At 37.6% G+C, this 21,212-nt stretch overlaps 1 protein-coding gene across 5 annotated transcripts in view; it reads left to right on the top strand.

Moving 5' to 3' along the window:
* Nucleotides 1–21,212, top strand: part of sipa1l2a (signal-induced proliferation-associated 1like 2, genome duplicate a) — a 172,446-nt gene that overhangs the window by 99,934 nt on the left and 51,300 nt on the right. For all 5 annotated transcript variants that reach the window (XM_088350959.1, XM_088350957.1, XM_088350958.1 and 2 more), the window contains 5 exons: nucleotides 4,867–5,055; nucleotides 13,773–13,947; nucleotides 15,254–15,357; nucleotides 17,334–17,491; nucleotides 20,177–20,753. In XM_088350959.1, coding sequence (XP_088207085.1) covers nucleotides 4,867–5,055; nucleotides 13,773–13,947; nucleotides 15,254–15,357; nucleotides 17,334–17,491; nucleotides 20,177–20,753 — 1,203 coding nt within the window. The remainder of the gene's footprint in view (nucleotides 1–4,866; nucleotides 5,056–13,772; nucleotides 13,948–15,253; nucleotides 15,358–17,333; nucleotides 17,492–20,176; nucleotides 20,754–21,212) is intronic.

The following is a 21,212-nucleotide window of genomic DNA, read 5'->3' as shown; positions in this document are numbered from 1 at the left end:
GTCCTCAACTTTTCAAGTTCACTTGTTTTATGACCCTCCGTCTGTCGTGAAATTGTCAAAAGAGCAGTACAATTAAGACTCACGACTGTAATTATAGGCATTTTTAGCATTATGGAAATCGCTTTAGGAATTGTTATTGACCTGACATTTGCAGATTTTATACAAAGGGTCCTCAACTTTTCAAGTTCAATTGTTTTATGACCCTCCGTCTGTCGTGAAATTGTCAAAAGAGCAGTACAATTAAGACTCACGACTGTAATTATGGCATTTTTAGCATTATGGAAATCGCTTTAGGAATTGTTATTGACCTGACATTTGCAGATTTTATACAAAGGGTCATCAACTTTTCAAGTTCAATTGTTTTATGACCCTCCGTCTGTCGTGAAATTGTCAAAAGAGCAGTACAATTAAGACTCACGACTGTAATTATAGGCATTTTTAGCATTATGGAAATTGCTTTAGGAATTGTTATTGACCTGACATTTGCAGCTTTTATACAAAGGGTCATCAACTTTTCAAGTTCAATTGTTTTATGATCCTCCATCTGTCGTGAAATTGTCAAAAAAGCTATATGATTAGGATTTACGACTGTAATTATATGCATTCTTGGCATTCCTGAAATTGCTTTGGGAATTGTTTTTGATCTATGAGCTGCCCTTTGCATGCAAATGAATTATGAATATTCTGCTTTATGACTGTAAATATGTGCATTCTTGGGATTCTTGAAATTCCATTATGAAAAATGATTGATTGACGATTTATATTAATCAAGCTCGTATGTTCAACATGTTTGCTTCAACCTTTAGCAACACATTTGAAGAGGGATACCATTCAGCTTTTATACGAAGGGTCATCAACTTTTCAAATTCAATTGTTTTATGACCCTCCATCTGTCGTGAAATTGTTTTTCTGTTTCTTGGTTCTTTAGGAATTGTTATTGATTTATGACCTGACATTTGCTTTTATACGGAGGGTCATTAACTTTTCAAGTTCAATTGTTTTATGACTCTTCCTGTCATAAAATTGTCAAAAAACCCTAACATTCCTGAAACCATTGGAATTTCTGTATGGATTCCGGTTGACGGTTGATTTAAGACCTGCCATATTCCTGCAAATGAGTTATAAAAATGATGATTTATGGCTGTCATTCTTTGCATTCTTGCAATTCCTGAATTTTTATGAATTATGATTGATCTATGGCCTATCACACTCATGATAATTACAGAACCTATGATTTATGTAATTCTATTCTTGGCATTCTTGCAATTAATTAAATTTTATGAATTATGACTGATTTATGGCCTATCACACTCATACTAATGAGTTACAGGATGATTTATGGCTGTCATTCTTTGCATTCTTGCAATTTCTGAATTTTTATGAATTATGATTGATCTATGGCCTATCACACTGATGATAATTACAGAACCTATGATTTCTGTAATTCTATTCTTGGCATTCTTGCAATTAATGAAATTTTATGAATTATGACTGATTTATGGCCTATCACACTCATACTAATGAGTTACAGGAACTATGATTTATGACTAATCATATGCATTTTAGGCAATCCTAACATTCCTGAAACTATTGGAATTTCTGTATGGATTAAAGTTGATTTACGACCTGCCATATTTCTGCAAATGAGTTATAAAAATGATGATTTATGACCGTCATTCTTTGCAACTTGTGTTTACCCCATTTTTTCCTTATTTCAACATGTCCAAAACTTCCCAAAATGGGACAAATTACACCCTAGGTGTTGATTAATTCTTCTTTGGCAAAATAAATTCAAACTGCGCCCTCTATTTCTCTCTTCCGGTGTCGATGCGGGAATATTTAAATCCGTGACCCGGTTCTGTAGATCTCCGTGTTCTCTCCGTCCATGTAGGTCATCGTGTCTGGAACACGATCATTTGATAACGGCTCCAAACATTTCGTACCGATATTAAAGCGGGCGCTTTCATGTTTTCCCATGGAAGAGGCGGTCATAAAACAATTGCGGCGCGCTATTCGGGGCAGCGGCTTATTACGGCTCCGACGGGCAGCATTAACGTCTACCGTCGTGAATTATTCAAGGAGTACAACGGAACACTCCGGGTTAAGTGGTCTTTCCGTGCCATTAATGTGAGAGAGGGAGATCCGATCGGTCTTCCGTCAAAAGGGTCATAAATCTGTCGAGTCGGATTGTTTTATAACACTCTTCCTGTCATAAAAGTGTCAAAACAGCAATAGCGTCAAGTATTTGAGTATGTGAATGATGTTTATTGTCGTTCATAGAACATGATTGGATTAAGATTTATGACTGGTATGATGTGTTTTTGACGTTCCTGGAAAATGTTTTGCGAATTCTGATTGATTTTTGACCTGTCATATTCATGCAACTGAGTTTGGCAATTGTGATTAAGGAAATGAGTTGTGGCATTATTGATATTTGATATCGAACATTTTTTTTCAAGGTCACTTTTTCCTGGTGGGTTCTTTTTTTCATTTTGGATCATCTGCTTCACATTCTTTTTTTTTTTAATTCATGAGGTCCAAGATTATTTAGTTTTTTTCTTTACTGTCACAGTTGCCATGGCGCCCAATTGGCCCCGCCCGTGTGGCACCAGCTGCGGCTGTTTGACAGATTGGCTTTCCGTCTATTTAAGCTCAGTGCTCTCACTCTTCCTTTGTCAGTCCGTCAACGAACCTCTGCCCCGCAAGACGTGGGTTTTGACTCTGTCCTCTTTCCTGTTGGTATTTCGTTCTGGTGTAGTTTCTCCTGTTTATTTTTGATGTCCTGATTCGTTATCTATCTTGTCAGTCCCGTCCTGTCCGGTATGGACCCCAGCTGTCCGGTATCAACCCGGGCATTTGGTATCGATCTCGTTGGCCTCTGGCTTCCTATCATTTCACCCCAGACCGCTGCCTAATGTGCATGACTCCCAATTTCCCGTAAAATAAAAGGCTTGTGTGCGAAACGTCACGCATTTGGGTCCTGATCCAGTTCTGGTTCCTGACATTTACGAAGTCTAAATTTCAATTCAATGTATTTTTCATTATTAAGGTCCAAATTGCTACCCACAATTTTTGAGTTTCCAAAACGTATCTAGTTTTTATTTCAAGGTCAAATTGATTTTCTTTTTTTTTCTTTTTTGATCATCTGGTTTGCATTTCTTTGTTTTTTTAACTTGTGAGGTTGACATTTTCCAAAAACATCTTGTTTTCATTTTATTTTATTTTTCATTTTTGAGGTCTGATTGGTTCTCTGTCACTATTTAACCCCTCGTCTATCTATCTATCTATCTATCTATCTATCTATCTATCTATCTAGACATCTAGACATCTATCTAGACATCTATCTATCCTGACATCTATCTAGCTATATATCTAGCTATCTATAGCCATCTAGCTATCTATAGCTATCTATCTAGGCATCTCTCTATCTATCTATCTATCTATCTAGACATCTAGACATCTATCTATCTAGACATCTATCTATCTAGACATCTATCTAGCTATATATCTAGCTATCTATAGCCATCTAGTTATCTATAGCTATCTATAGCCATCTAGCTATCTATAGCCATCTAGCTATCTATAGCTATCTATCTAGGCATCTCTCTATCTATCTAGACATCTATCTATCTAGCTATCTAGACATCTATCTAGAAATCTATCTATCTATCTAGCTATATATCTAGCTATCTATAGCCATCTAGTTAGCTATAGCTATCTATAGCCATCTAGCTATCTATCTAGGCATCTCTCTATCTATCTCTCTATCTATCTAGACATCTATCTATCTATCTATCTAGACATCTATCTAGACATCTATCTAGACATCTATCTATCTATCTAGACATCTATCTAGACATCTATCTAGACATCTATCTATCTATCTAGACATCTATCTATCTAGACATCTATCTAGACATCTATCTAGCTATATATCTAGCTATCTATAGCCATCTAGTTATCTATAGCTATCCATAGCCATCTAGCTATCTATAGCTATCTATCTAGGCATCTCTCTATCTATCTATCTAGACATCTAGACATCTATCTAGCTATCTAGACATCTATCTAGAAATCTATCTATTTATCTAGCTATATATCTAGCTATCTATAGCCATCTAGTTAGCTATAGCTATCTATAGCCATCTAGCTATCTATCTAGGCATCTCTCTATCTATCTCTCTATCTATCTAGACATCTATCTATCTATCTATCTATCTATCTATCTATCTATCTATCTATCTATCTATCTATCTATCTATCTATCTATCTATCTATCTATCTATCTATCTATCTATCTATCTAGACATCTATCTATCTAGACATCTATCTATCTAGACATCTATCTATCTAGACATCTATCTATCTAGACATCTAGCTATCTAGACATATATCTAGAAATCTATCTATCTATCTAGCTATATATCTAGCTATCTATAGCCATCTATCTATCTATCTATCTATCTATCTATCTATCTATCTATCTATCTATCTATCTATCTATCTATCTATCTATCTATCTATCTATCTATCTATCTATCTATCTATCTATCTATCTATCTATCTATCTATCTATCTATCTAGGCATCTATCTAGGCATCTATCTAGGCATCTATCTATCTAGGCATCTATCTATCTATAGCCATCTAGCTATCTATAACTATCTATCTAGGCATTTAGCTATCTATAACTATCTATCTAGGCATCTATCTATACAAACATTTATCTTTCTATCTATCTGAAATATCTCTGTTTTGGCCACATCAAGTAAATCGGATGTTTTTTTAAATGACTTTCTCGCGATGAGTAACGTGATGCCTTTTTTGACGGCGGCTAAAAGTAGAAACTCAATGTGTCTCGTTCCAGCTGACCACCCTGCGGGGCGCCATCTTGGAAGACGCCATCCCGTCCACGGCTCGCCACGGCACGGCGCGAGGCTTACCTCTGAAGGAAGTCCTGGAATACGTTATCCCAGAACTCAACATTCAATGCTTGAAGCTCGCCATCAACTCGCCCAAAGTCCCCGAACAACTCATCAAGTTGGACGAACAAGGGGTGAGTCAGGGATCGGGGTTCGTACGGGTGCTTGAAATCCTTGAAAAGGCTCAGGAAAATTTACAATTACCTGATCTAGCCTAGATGGTAAGGCGCCCGCTTTGAGACTGGGAGGTCGGTGGTTCGCGCCCCGGCCAAGTCATTCCTAAGACTTAAAAAGTGGTCGGCGGCGCCCTCTGTTGGCTGCGGCTGCATCGGCTCGCTACAACGGGTCAGGTGCAATCGACATTTCGTTCTGTGTACATTGTTACACAGAATGACAATACAAGGAAATTATTATTATTATTATTAAACCAACATACGGGCAAGGAACAACTCAAAACCTCAGCGTGAGGAAAAAGAAACCTTGAGAAGGGACCTCACAAGTGGTTATCCCCCTTCCAGGATGACCAGGGTGAATTACATTTAGCATTACAGTACACAAACATAGTAAACACTAGGTACTAGTTGAAAATTTGTCCGTAAAGTGCACGACAGCAGCGACCCCCTCAGCCTGTAAACTAGTCCAGAAATTCTATGACGGTCTCTGCCAGCTGGTCCACTCAGGCGTTCACATGCTTCAGGTCAAACGCTGGTCCGCTGACTCATCTCAAATCGTCCTTCTCCTTTATATCACCACCAGGCAGGAAGTCGGAAAAAGACAGGATAATACAGAATATGAGGTGGGCATCAATCATAAGCTTTGGAATAAAAGTGTGTTTTAAGCCTCGATTTAAAAACTTCCATTGAGGTTGCAGATCTTATCTCCGGAGGCAGGGCGTTCCATAACACCGGGGCCCGGGATGGAGAACGCTCTCCGTGCAGGAACATAGGGAGAAATCAAATCAGAGAGATAAGAGGGTGCAAGCCCATGCAAACATTTATATGTTAATAAGAGAACCTTAAAGTCACATCTTAAGTGGACTGGGAGCCAGTGCAAGTTGGCCAATACAGCATGAATTAAAACCTCTGCGTCTGATTGGGACAGCATCGAACGAATCTTCGCAATATTACGGAGGTGGTAGAAAGCTATTCTAGTAATATTTTTCACGTGTGACTGAAACGACAGATTAGGATCAAATATATCACCTAGATTTTTGACCGAGTCCCTATGGGTGATATTATATTTGTCTAGGTAGTGTTTGAAAACAACTCACGACAGTTTTTTCAGTTTTTCTGGGTTTAGGCGCAAAAAAATTAAGTGACATCCATCTTTGAATCTCAGTAAGGCAAGCCTAATTCTTGAAATTGTTGCCATTGCCATGTTTCCTTTTTTTTAAAGTGTGTAAAAATGACGCCAACACTGCTAGCTTTTAATTTCGCCGTTGTCATGTCAAATGTACTGGCCGTACTTAAGAGGACAGCTCGGTTTAGAAAACCGGTTCTTTTGGCTCCTCGTTAGTGGGCTGTATGAGTGTGATTTATGGCCTATCACACTCATGATAATTGCAGAACCTATGATTTATGAAAATTCTATTCTTGGCATTCTTGCAATTAATGAAATTTTATGAATTATGACTGATTTATGGCCTATCACTCTCATACTAATGAGTTACAGGATGATTTATGGCTGTCATTATTTGCATTCTTGCAATTCCTGATTTTTTTATGAATTATGATTGATTTATGGCCTATCACATTCATGATAATTACAGAACCTATGATTTATGTAATTCTATTCTTGGCATTCTTGCAATTAATTAAATGTTATTAATTATGACTGATTTATGGCCTATCACACTCATACTAATGAGTTGCAGGATGATTTATGGCTGTCATTCTTTGCATTCTTGCAATTCCTGATTTTTTATGAAGGATGATTTATGGCTGTCATTCTTTGCATTCTTGCAATTCCTGATTTTTTATGAATTATGATTGATTTATGGCCCATCACATTCATGATAATTACAGAACCTATGATTCATGTAATTCTATTCTTGGCATTCTTGCAATTAATGAAATTTTATGAATTATGACTGATTTATGGCCTATCACTCTCATACTAATGAGTTACAGGATGATTTATGGCTGTCATTCTTTGCATTCTTGCAATTCCTGAATTTGTATGAATTATGATTGATTTATGGCCTATCACACTCATGATAATTCCAGATCCTACGATTTATGTAATTCTATTCTTGGCATTCCTGCAATTAATGACATCTTATTAATTATGACTGATTTATGGCCTATCACACTCATACTAATGAGTTACAGGATGATTTATGGCTGTCATTCTTTGCATTCTTGCAATTCCTGAATTTTTATGAATTATGATTGGTTTATGGCCTATCACATTCATGATAATTACAGAACCTATGATTTATGTAATTCTATTCTTGGCATTCTTGCAATTAATGAAATTTTATGAATTATGACTGATTTATGGCCTATCACACTCATGATAATTACAGAACCTATGATTTATGTAATTCTATTCTTGGCATTCTTGCAATTAATTAAATGTTATGAATTATGACTGATTTATGGCCTATCACACTCATACTAATGAGTTGCAGGATGATTTATGGCTGTCATTCTTTGCATTCTTGGAATTCCTGATTTTCTATGAATTATGACTGATTTATGGCCTATCACACTCATGATAATTCCAGATCCTATGATTTATGTAATTCTATTCTTGGCATTCCTGCAATTAATGACATCTTATTAATTATGACTGATTTATGGCCTATCACACTCATACTAATGAGTTACGGGATGATTTATGGCTGTCATTCTTTGCATTCTTGCAATTCCTGAATTTTTATGAATTATGATTGGTTTATGGCCTATCACATTCATGATAATTACAGAACCTATGATTTATGTAATTCTATTCTTGGCATTCTTGCAATTAATGAAATTTTATGAATTATGACTGATTTATGGCCTATCACACTCATGATAATTACAGAACCTATGATTTATGTAATTCTATTCTTGGCATTCTTGCAATTAATTAAATGTTATGAATTATGACTGATTTATGGCCTATCACACTCATACTAATGAGTTGCAGGATGATTTATGGCTGTCATTCTTTGCATTCTTGGAATTCCTGATTTTCTATGAATTATGACTGATTTATGGCCTATCACACTCATGATAATTCCAGATCCTATGATTTATGTAATTCTATTCTTGGCATTCCTGCAATTAATGACATCTTATTAATTATGACTGATTTATGGCCTATCACACTCATACTAATGAGTTACAGGATGATTTATGGCTGTCATTCTTTGCATTCTTGCAATTCCTGAATTTTTATGAATTATGATTGGTTTATGGCCTATCACATTCATGATAATTACAGAACCTATGATTTATGTAATTCTATTCTTGGCATTCTTGCAATTAATGAAATTTTATGAATTATGACTGATTTATGGCCTATCACACTCATGATAATTACAGAACCTATGATTTATGTAATTCTATTCTTGGCATTCTTGCAATTAATTAAATGTTATGAATTATGACTGATTTATGGCCTATCACACTCATACTAATGAGTTGCAGGATGATTTATGGCTGTCATTCTTTGCATTCTTGGAATTCCTGATTTTCTATGAATTATGACTGATTTATGGCCTATCACACTCATGATAATTCCAGATCCTATGATTTATGTAATTCTATTCTTGGCATTCCTGCAATTAATGACATCTTATTAATTATGACTGATTTATGGCCTATCACACTCATACTAATGAGTTACAGGATGATTTATGGCTGTCATTCTTTGCATTCTTGCAATTCCTGAATTTTTATGAATTATGATTGGTTTATGGCCTATCACATTCATGATAATTACAGAACCTATGATTTATGTAATTCTATTCTTGGCATTCTTGCAATTAATGAAATTTTATGAATTATGACTGATTTATGGCCTATCACACTCATGATAATTACAGAACCTATGATTTATGTAATTCTATTCTTGGCATTCTTGCAATTAATTAAATGTTATGAATTATGACTGATTTATGGCCTATCACACTCATACTAATGAGTTGCAGGATGATTTATGGCTGTCATTCTTTGCATTCTTGGAATTCCTGATTTTCTATGAATTATGACTGATTTATGGCCTATCACACTCATGATAATTCCAGATCCTATGATTTATGTAATTCTATTCTTGGCATTCCTGCAATTAATGACATCTTATTAATTATGACTGATTTATGGCCTATCACACTCATACTAATGAGTTACGGGATGATTTATGGCTGTCATTCTTTGCATTCTTGCAATTCCTGAATTTTTATGAATTATGATTGGTTTATGGCCTATCACATTCATGATAATTACAGAACCTATGATTTATGTAATTCTATTCTTGGCATTCTTGCAATTAATGAAATTTTATGAATTATGACTGATTTATGGCCTATCACACTCATGATAATTACAGAACCTATGATTTATGTAATTCTATTCTTGGCATTCTTGCAATTAATTAAATGTTATGAATTATGACTGATTTATGGCCTATCACACTCATACTAATGAGTTGCAGGATGATTTATGGCTGTCATTCTTTGCATTCTTGGAATTCCTGATTTTCTATGAATTATGACTGATTTATGGCCTATCACACTCATGATAATTCCAGATCCTATGATTTATGTAATTCTATTCTTGGCATTCCTGCAATTAATGACATCTTATTAATTATGACTGATTTATGGCCTATCACACTCATACTAATGAGTTACAGGATGATTTATGGCTGTCATTCTTTGCATTCTTGCAATTCCTGAATTTTTATGAATTATGATTGGTTTATGGCCTATCACATTCATGATAATTACAGAACCTATGATTTATGTAATTCTATTCTTGGCATTCTTGCAATTAATGAAATTTTATGAATTATGACTGATTTATGGCCTATCACACTCATGATAATTACAGAACCTATGATTTATGTAATTCTATTCTTGGCATTCTTGCAATTAATTAAATGTTATGAATTATGACTGATTTATGGCCTATCACACTCATACTAATGAGTTGCAGGATGATTTATGGCTGTCATTCTTTGCATTCTTGGAATTCCTGATTTTCTATGAATTATGACTGATTTATGGCCTATCACACTCATGATAATTCCAGATCCTATGATTTATGTAATTCTATTCTTGGCATTCCTGCAATTAATGACATCTTATTAATTATGACTGATTTATGGCCTATCACACTCATACTAATGAGTTACAGGATGATTTATGGCTGTCATTCTTTGCATTCTTGCAATTTCTGAATTTTTATGAATTATGATTGGTTTATGGCCTATCACACTCATGATAATTACAGAACCAATGATTTATGTAATTCTATTCTTGGCATTCTTGCAATTAATGAAATTTTATGAATTATGACTGATTTATGGCCTATCACACTCATACTAATGAGTTATAGGATGATTTATGGCTGTCATTCTTTGCATTCTTGCAATTCCTGATTTTTTTATGAATTATGATTGATTTATGGCCTATCACACTCATGATATTTACAGAACCTATGATTTATGTAATTCTATTCTTGGCATTCTTGCAATTAATGAAATGTTATGAATTATGACTGATTTATGGCCTATCACACTCATACTAATGATAGCTTGAATTTGGAAATAGATGTACGAACCCCGGAGAAGACCTGATTTTACCGCAAAGCAGCGGAGTGTAAAGCCTGATTAAAGACCATCGGTCTGAAAAATTTGACATTTTGTAGATGGGATGCTTTGGGATCGCTTCTATTTTTATTTTTAGACACTAAAAACACGCTACGTTATCTCAGAAGGTTGACGCGCTGAATAACAGGAGAAATTTAGAACACCGTCCCGGATACTGAATGACGTCGCGATCTACCCGTGGATCACTGAGGTAGTACTGGTAGATCATGGGAAAGTATACGGTGCCTGGTATTTGTTGGCCATCGAGCAGTGGAGTGCCACAATTTGGCAGAGGGATCATAGTTGCTTAGCAGCAGTAGCGAATCGGAGAACTCCAAATGTTGTCGATTTATAATGTGATTTATTACATTTTTACTTTTACTTTCTCTCTTCTTTCTCTCTTACTCTCTCTTATCTCTCTCTTCTTCTATTTTATCTCTCTCTCTTCTATCTTATCTCTATCTTTTCTCTTCTCTCTTCTCTCTTCTCTCTTCTCTCTTCTCTCTTCTCTCTTCTCTCTTCTCTCTTCTCTCTATCTCTCTTCTCTCTCTCCTCTTTCTCTCTCTCTCTCTCCCTCTCTCTTATATCTCTCTTCTTTCTCTCCTCTCTCTTATATCTCCCTTCTCCCTTTCTCTCCCTATCTCTCTTATCCCTGTCTTATCTCTCTCTTATATATCTCTCTTTTCTCTTTCGCTCTATCCCTCCCTCTCTCTTATCGCTCTCTTCTCTCCTCTCTCTTATCTCTCTCTCTTTGCTCCTCTCTCCTCTCTCTCTCTCTCTTCTATATTATCTCTCTCTTCTCTCTTCTCTCTTCTCTCTTATCCCTGTCTCTCTGTCTCGCTATCTCGCTATCTCTCTTCCCTCTCTTCTCTCTTCACTCTCTTCTCTCTTATCTCTCTCTTCTCTCCTCTCTCTCTCTCTCTCTCTCTCTCTCCTTCTCTTTTATATCTCTCTTCTTTCTATCTTCTCTCTTATCTCTCCCTTCTCCCTCTCTCTCTCTAGTTCTCTCTTGAATCTCTTGAATTTTAGTTATTACCACAAAATTAAGTATTTACCTAGTTTGAGTACAGAGTATTAAGTATTTTAATTTGATTCAGCAAACTGTACCATAGAGGAAAAGCGCTATATAAAAGCAGACTATTTACCATTTATTTTGATGAAATGTATTGGATAGTGTGTAAAAAATCTAGAATCTCCATTTTTTTGTAGTGGGTATATCATTTTGACCACTAGATGGCACTGTATATGTATTGAAATCAGAACCGAACTTGAATATGCCCAAGACAATTTGTGATTCATTTCTACACACCGTTATTAGGCGTAAATGTGCACAGTCTTTGTACAGACTTCTGGAAAGAAAAGTCAAACATTTACAACTCTTTCACAATGTCTAAAAAATTGTCCAAAGTTCATGTGTCAAATACGATGTTTAGTTTTTCAGATTGCGATCAAATTCGACTAGGTGTAATGGTTAAGGCTTCGAGCTATCGTCTCACTGGTTTTCCAACTATGATGCCCAAGCCGTTAAGTGGTTAAACACCGATAAACGAGGGATCGCAGTCCATATTTCCCAACGACAGCCACGAATGTGTTTTCGTGGGTTGATACTACCGACCCGTCGCTCGACAACCCACCCTGGTCGAAGGAAGCCGGCTGATTTTGCCTTCGCCGCCACTTCAACACGGAGTCATGGCCTTCTGTCACCGCTGACACTTTAGCGACTGATGGAGAAAATCGCCATGACAACAGATGCGGGAGACGATGACCTCCTCGACATGATACTTTTCGGAGTTTTTTCGTTTTCTCGAGGTTTTTGCTCTTTGACTTTATGTTTTGGTGGAAGCGTCAAAAAGATCAATGGCGGAAGAGGAGAGCTTTTGTTACTCCATTAGAAAAGACAAAGAAAAGAAAAATAGAGTATTTTTTAGAATGAATCAACAAATTAAAAACAAGTCACAACGAGGATTGAGCAATCTTACTTTTGTCAACTCTAAAGTAGAGATCGATCCCAATACTTTTATGTTGCGAAATTTGGGTGGAACAAATGATTCTTGATAGTTCAACATACTGTAATACTCACCCCTCCTGCCGACCACCTGGGGTAGCAGTTGTCAAGGCAACCCTGAAGTGAATTAGAATATGATATTACAGAGAGAGAGAGAGAGAGAAAGAGAATAATACATAAATAGTAAGGAAAATAGAAGTGATAGAGAGAGAGAGTAAATGAAAAATAGATAGAAATACACAGAGGAAGAGAAAAAGAGAGAAAACAGAGAGAGAGGAGAAAGAGAGAGAGGGAATAATTGAGAATGAAGAGAACTATTAGAAGAACAGCGAGGGAGAGAAAAAGAGAGTAAAGGTAAAGAGAGAGACAGAGAGAGACAGAGAGAGAGAGAGAGAATAATTGAGAATGAAAGAGAAAAGGAATTGAAAAATACAGAGAAAGTGGATAAAAGAGAGAAAAAAGAATGAAGGAGAAAAAATAGTGAGGACAAGAGAGAGAACTATTAGAAGAACAGTGAGAGAGAGAGAGAGAGAGAGAGAGAGAGAGAGAAACACGAAGAGACAGAGAGAGAGAGAGAGGTTTAAGCTTGGTGCCCCCATTGTAAACAAAAACTCTCACAAGGGCCACACTAGTAAATTAAAGAGAAGGAGAGAGGGCAGGATAGAGCAAGACTGTGAGAAAAGAAGGAAGAAAAAGAAAAGGAAAAAGAGACAAAGACAGAGTGAAAAAAGAGAAAGTCAGAGGGAAAGAAAGAGAAAAATAGGGAGAGAAAGAGAGATGAAATAGAGAGCCATTTAGGGAGACAAAAAGGGTAAAGAAATAAAGAGAAAAAGAAGTAGAGAGACTGAGAGGAAGAGAAAGAAAGAAAAAAATAGGGAGGGAAAGAAAGAAGAAATAGAGAGCCAGAGATGGAGACAAAAAGGGTAAAGAAATAAAGAGAAGAAGAAATAGAGAGACTGAGAGGAAGAGAGAGAGAGAAAGAATACTCAAAGGCCAAGGCACGATAGGTGTGGACGGCACTGACGGCTCCATTTGTCCTTGCAGTTAAGTTTCCAGCACAAAGTGGGCGTCCTCTATTGCAAGGCCGGCCAAAGCAGCGAAGAAGAAATGTACAACAACGAGAGCGCGGGAGCGCCCCTAGAGGAGTTTTTGGACCTCCTGGGACAAAGGGTTCCCCTCAAAGGATTTGCCAAATACAGAGCGCAGCTGGATAACAAAAGTAAGAACGGATCTTTTTCCTTTTCTCTTTTTTTGTGTTTTATCCCCCTTTCTATCGCTCTTTTCCATTCTTTATTCCATTTTGTCCCTTTTACTTCTTTTTCTCTCTGTTTTTTCTTGTCAATACGATTTTCTCCATTGTTTTCCTTCTTTTCCTCTTGTTTCCTTTGTTTTTCTCTCTTTTATCACTTTTCTTTGTCTTTTTTCTCATTTTTTTTGCTTGTTCCCCCTTTTCCCTCTGTCTTTCTTTATTTCCTTATGTCATATTTTTTTCTTTTTCTGCTTTTCCCCTTTTCCCTTTCATTGTCCTTTTTCTGTTTTTACTTTTCCCTTTTGTTTTTGCTGATTTTTTTTTCAGTTTTAATTTGTTCTTTTCCCTCTTATTTTCTCTTTTGTTTCTCCCCTTGTTATTAATTTTCTTTTTTTACATTTTTTTTGTTTCATGTTCCCCTTTACCTTCATTTTGACTCCTTGTCAAAATTTTCCCCTTGTCTCTTCTTTTCCTCATTTTTCTTTTTTCCTCTTTTGGCTTTTTCCTTTCCTCCTTTTAACTTTTCATTTCTCATTTTTCCCTTTACCTTCTTTTTTACACTTTTCCTATTTCATTCTTCCTTTCTCTTTGTTTCCTTCCCCCTTTTACTCTTGTTTTCTCTTTTTTCTAATTTTTCTTTCCTTTTATTATTATTTCATCTTTCTCATTTTTTTCTTTTCTCTCTTATTCTCTTTTTTGTTTATCTTTTCTTTCTTTTTTTAAATTTTTTTTGTTTCATGTTCCCCTTTACCTTCATTTTGACTCCTTTTCCCCTTGTCTTTTCTTTTCCTCATTTTTCTTTTTTCTTCTTTTTTCCTTTGCTCCTTTTTATCTTTTTTTCTTTTGATTTTGTTTCATTTTTCACTTTACTTCCTTTTTCAGTCTTTCTTTTTCATTCTTCTTTTCTCTTTGTTTCCTCCCCCCTTTTACTCTTGTTTTCTCTTTTTCTATCTTCCCTCTTTGTTTCCTTCCCCTTTTACTCTCGTTTTCTCTTTATCTATCTTCCCTCTTTGTTTCCTTCCCCCTTTTACTCTTGTTTTCTCTTTTTCTCTCTTTTCTCCTTGTTTCCTTCCCCTTTTACTCTTGTTTTCTCTTTTTCTCTCTTCTTTTTCATTCTTTCCCTATTTCCTTTCCTATCATTATATTCTTCTTCTCTGTTATCCTCTTCCTCCCTTTCGACCCTTTTTTATAATCGATGACCCTGTCTAAAAAGCACTTTCAACCTTCATATATATTATTTTCGGTATTGGGACGCGACTTACCCTATGTTCCTCAGCCGATTCGACGGGGACGCATTCTCTCTACACGACTTATAAGGACTACGAGTTGATGTTTCACGTTTCCACCATGCTGCCCTACACGCCCAATAACCCACAACAGGTGAGCATTTTTGATCTATTCTCCCCCCTCCCCAAAATATCCCCCCCTTTTTTTGTCTGGGTGCTACGTGAAGCTGCCGTGATTGAAAACGGTGAGCGTCGCCGTGGCAACCAAAACCGTCGACGCTAACAACACGAAGGAAAGGATCGCCAACGTTGCCCGACAACGGACGGTGCCGACAACCTGCGCTCGGGATTTTTCTCCTTCGTTTTCATATTTGGAATCTTTTGAATTCATTTGTTCTTTATTTTATCATTTGATTTTTAAACACAAGGATACTGCTGGAAATGTCTATCTATTTATCTATCTATCTATCTAGACTTCTATCTAGACTTCTATCTAGACTTTTATCTATCTGTCTATCTAGACTTCTATCCATCTATCTAGACTTCTATCCATATATCTAGACTTCTATCTATCTAGACTTATCTATGTAGACTTCTATCTATCTATCTATCTATCTATCTATCTATCTATCTATCTATCTATCTATCTATCTATCTATCTATCTATCTATCTATCTATCTATCTATCTATCTATCTAGACTTCTATCTATCTAGACTTCTATCTAGACTTCTATCTATCTGTCTAACTAGACTTCTATCTATCTATATCTATCTATCTATCTATCTATCTATCTATCTATCTATCTATCTATCTATCTATCTATCTAGACTTTTATCTATCTGTCTATCTAGACTTCTATCCATCTATCTAGACTTTTATCTATATATCTAGACTTCTATCTATCTAGACTTATCTATGTAGACTTCTATCTATTTATCTATCTATTTATCTATCTATCTATCTAGACTTCTATCTAGACTTCTATCTAGACTTCTATCCATCTGTCTATCTAGACTTATCTATCTAGACACCTATCTATCTATCTAGACTTCTATCTATCTGTCTATCTAGACTTCTATCTATCTATCTAGACTTCTATCTATCTAGACTTCTATCTATCTCTATCTATCTATCTCTATCTATCTATCTAGACTTCTATCTATCTAGACTTCTATCTAGACTTCTATCTATCTATTTTTCCATCTATCTATCTAGACTTCTATCTACCAGCTCAGTAGCCTAGATGGTAAGGCGCCCGCTTTGAGACTGGGAGGTTCGGGTTCGCGCCCCGGCCGAGTCATTCCTAAGACTTAAAAAGTGGTCGGCGGCGCCCTCTCTTGGCTGCGGCTGCATCGGGTCAGATGCAATCGACATTTCGTTCTGTGTACATTGTTACACAGAATGACAATACAAGGAAATTATTATTATTATTATTATTATCTGTCTGTTAGACTTCTATCTGTCTATCTAGACTTCTATCCGTCTATCTAGACTAGTATCTATCTAGACTTATTTATGTAGACTTCTATCTATCTATCTATCTATCTATCTATCTATCTATCTATCTATCTATCTATCTATCTATCTATCTAGACTTTTATCCATCTAGATTTTTATCCATCTGTCTGTCTGTCTGTCCGTCTGTCTGTCCGTCTGTCTGTCTGTCCGTCTATCTTGTCATCTATCTATCTAGACATCTATCAAGACATCTATCTATCTACCTAGACATCTAACTAGACAAAGCTGATCACTTCCACTTCAGCGTCCTTTTCATGCTCTATCTCAATCCTAAACAGACACGCTTTATTGACCAACTCATGTTATGATAAGAGCTAATTTATCATTCTCCACCTCAGCGTATCTCTCTAAAACACGTTAGCTCCACTTTTTACGTGATCTCCTAATCGTAAACACGCTTTTCTATCACGAACACAGACATACAATAAGAAGGGGTGGGTAGCGAGGAGAGAGGAGGGTGTCTCGGCTGCATGAGACTTAATCATCGGCTCATCAAATGAAAGAAAATGCTGATACCGATATCCCTCAAATTCCCAAATATCGGTGCCGATAACCAGAAATGTGTTTTGTTCTGACCTCCATTTTTTTTCCCTTTTTCGTTTTTTTCCAGCTACTTCGTAAACGGCACATCGGAAACGACATCGTGACCATCGTGTTCCAGGAGCCGGGGGCCCTCCCCTTCACCCCTAAAAGCATCCGATCCCATTTCCAGCACGTTTTCGTCATCGTCAAAGTTCACAACCCCTGCACCGAAAACGTCTGCTACAGGTAAATCGGGGTCGTAAACGTACGGCCCGGGGGCCAATTGCGGCCCACCGGATGATAGTTTGGGGACCCGGCCTCTTGAATATCCGGACATAAACTTCCAATGCCTTGGAAAATTGGACTACTTTACATTCAAAAGGACTCTATGTATTATTCGGCACCATCTAGTGGTAAAAACAAGTTTTGTTCCTTAAAATAATGATATTAAATCTTAATCAGAAGTACATAAACTATAATATGAATAGGTCGAGAAATCAACATTCATTTTACATAACACTAGCCCCGCCTAGAGGGAGTTGACAGAATTGACAGATATCTTTGGCGCGGCATTGGAGTAAAGCGCTCAGGTTCGATTCCCGGCTCCTCTGTATTATATGTCGAAGTGTCTTTGGGCAAGACACTGAATCCTTAATGCCCCCGATAGTAGGTAGTTGCCTTGCATGGCTGACGCCGCCATTGGTGTTTGAGTGTGTGTGTGAATGAGTAAGTGTGAAGCACATTGTAAAGCGCTTTGGGAGGTCTCAAGTGACTTAAAAAGCGCTATAGAAATGCAGACCATTTACAATTTAGCATCTTCATTGTCCTCAAAACGTTTGGAGGCTGACTCCCTATTGGTGTGTGAGTGTGTGTCTGAATGGATAAGTGTGAAGCACATTTTAAAGCGCTTTGGGAGGTCTTTATTGACTCTAAAAGCGCTGTAGAAATGCAGACCATTTACCATTTAGCATCTTGATTATCCTCAAAACATTTGGAGGCTGACTGCCTATGGGTGTGTGAGTGTGTGAATGGGTAAAGTGTGAAGCACATTGTAAAGTGCTTTGGGAGGTCTTCAGTGACTTGAGAAGCGCTATATAAATCCAGACCATTTACATCTTGCTGCTACAGGTAACCAAAAAGACTAAGGAAATACAGCTCAGCTTGGTTACCTTGAGTCCCATTAGTTTGTATTCTTCCTCGAGCTTCGTAGCACTTGTTTTCTCTTGCATCAGATAACGCAGAGACATCTAGTGCAATTCAAAAAGGTATTTTAGTGAGACGTTTAAAAGACCTCTTCTCTGGGGTCTAAATGTGGACATAATCACATTTTGGACTTATTTAGTCCAAAAATAGTCCAAAGTCCAATGTCCAAAAGTGGTCCAGTTCTGGTTGTGGATCAAGACCTATCTATCCAGAAAAAGTCTTGAAAATATGTTAGAAATACATTCTATGGGCGCCCAGGTTCCATCTAAAAGACCTCTTAACTTAGTTGAAAATAGAAAAAAGTATTTTTGGTCGTCTAAATTGGGACCAGTTTAGACTGGGTAAACCAACAACTGGTTTTGGACTCAATATGGTCCACTTTGGATTGACTCAAAAATAAACTAATCTTAGACGTATTATTTTGGACTCAACGCGGTTTAAAAGAGATCAAATCGGATAAAATCTCAAATATGAGGTCCAAAAGACGCCAGGTGCTGAGTGGGGAGTAAGACCTACCCACCTTGTTGGAAAAAACTGGACCACATTATATGAGGTAAACATCTCATTGACTATTTTTAGCACTCAATTTAGTAGTTGTTGGATAGGATCAACATGATCCAATTTCAGACCTCGATTTTTGGACCAAATCCAGTCTAAAACGGACCAGACCTGAGGAAGTCCAACATGTGATGGTGAATAGCTGCTTCACACTTACCCATTCACACACTCACATACCAATAAGGAGTCAGCCTCCAAACGTTTTGAGGATAATCAAGATGCTAAATGCTAAATGGTTAATAGTCTGCATTTCTTTAGCGCTTTTCAAGTCAATGAAGACCTCCCAAAGCGCTTTACAATGTGCTTCACACTTACCCATTCACACACTCACACACCAATAGGGAGTCAGCCCCCAAAGGTTTTGAGGATAATCAAGATGCTAAATGCTAAATGGTCTGCATTTATAGCGCTTTTCAAGTCAATGAAAACCTCCCAAAGCTCTTTGCAATGTGCTTCACACCTACCCATTCACACACACACTCACCAATAGGGAGTCAGCCCCCAAAGGTTTTGAGGATAATCAAGATGCTAAATGCTAAATGGTCTGCATTTATAGCGCTTTTCAAGTCAATGAAGACCTCCCAAAGCGCTTCACAATGTGCTTCCCACCTACCCATTCACACACACACTCACCAATAGGGAGTCAGCCTCCAAACATTTTGAGGATAATCAAGATGCTAAATGGTAAATGGTCTGCATTTCTTTAGCGCTTTTCAAGTCAATGAAGACCTCCCAAAGCGCTTTACAATGTGCTTCACACTTACCCATTCACACACACAGTCACACACCAATAGGGAGTCAGCCTCCAAACGTTTTGAGGATAATCAAGATGCTAAATGGTAAATGGTCTGCATTTTCAATGAAGACCTCCCAAAGCGCTTTACAATGTGCTTCACACTTACCCATTCACACACACAGTCACACACCAATAGGGAGTCAGCCTCCAAACGTTTTGAGGATAATCAAGATGCTAAATGGTAAATGGTTAATGGTCTGCATTTCTTTTGTGCTTTTCCAGTCACTTGAGACCTCCCAAAGTGCTTTACAATGTGCTTCACACTTACCCATTCACACACACACTCACACACCATTAGGGAGTCAGCCTCCAAACATTTTGAGGATAATCAAGATTAAAGCGAATCAGTAAAATATTGGATTTTGTTTTCCCAGCGTGGCCGTGTCCAGGTCCAAAGACGTGCCCCCGTTCGGACCCCCCATCCCCAAGTCCGTGACCTTCCCCAAGTCTGCGGTTTTTCGGGACTTCCTGCTAGCCAAAGTCATCAACGGGGAGAACGCGGCGCACAAATCGGAGAAGTTCCGCGCCATGGCCACCCGGACCCGGCAGGAGTACCTGAAGGACCTGGCGGAGAACTTTACCAGCACGGCCACGGTAGACTCGGCCGTCAAGTTCAGTTTTATCAACCTGGGGGCCAAAAAGAAGGAGAAAGTCAAACCTCGGAAGGACGCCCACGTGTGGAGCGTGGGCGCCATTACGTGGAGCGTCAGGGCCCGGGACTTCGGACAAGGCCTGGACGTGGACTGCCTGCTAGGTATCTCCAACGAGTTCCTGGTGCTGATCGAGGAGGAGTCCAAGAACGTGGTCTTCAACTGCTCCTGCCGGGACGTGATTGGTTGGACTTCAGGGATGATGAGTATAAAGATCTTCTACGAGCGCGGCGAATGCGTCATGTTGTCCGCCCACGACAACTGCGGGGAAGATATCCGGGAGATGGTCCACAGGTTGGAGGTAAGACCTTTCAATTCACTTTAAAATATTCATTTGTTTTTTTATCCATCCTATTTCCGGCTCGAAGGACCAAGCCGATCTATTGTCTATCCTCTGTTTTAGACCAGGGGTGTCAAACTCATTTGAACTCGTGGGCCACACGATAGAACAAACATTCTGTCGGGGGCCAGACTTGTAGATTAGAGAGAAAGAAAAAAAGAGATGGAGAAATAAGAGAAAGAGGGAGGGAAAAGGAGAGAGGGCGAGACAAAGAAAGAAAAAGAGAGAGAGAGAGAGCGTGAGAAACAAAAGATACAAAGTCGTGAGAGGGGGAAAAGAAAGGAAGCGGAAGAAAGAAATACAAAGAGAAAAAGAAAGACAGAAGGACAGAAAAGAGAAAAGAAAGCGCAAAGGGTATGAAGAAAGAAAGAGAAAAGAGAGAAAAGGAAAAAATGAAGTTCGAGCAAAAGAAGTTAAAAA

The sequence above is a fragment of the Urocampus carinirostris genome, chromosome 13 (assembly GCF_059441175.1).
Source record: "Urocampus carinirostris isolate Australia breed hairy pipefish chromosome 13, RoL_Ucar_1.0, whole genome shotgun sequence".
Classification (NCBI taxonomy): Eukaryota; Metazoa; Chordata; class Actinopteri; order Syngnathiformes; family Syngnathidae; genus Urocampus; species Urocampus carinirostris.
Note: the sequence above shows the minus strand (reverse complement) of the source record. Positions and strands in the feature narration are given on the sequence as shown.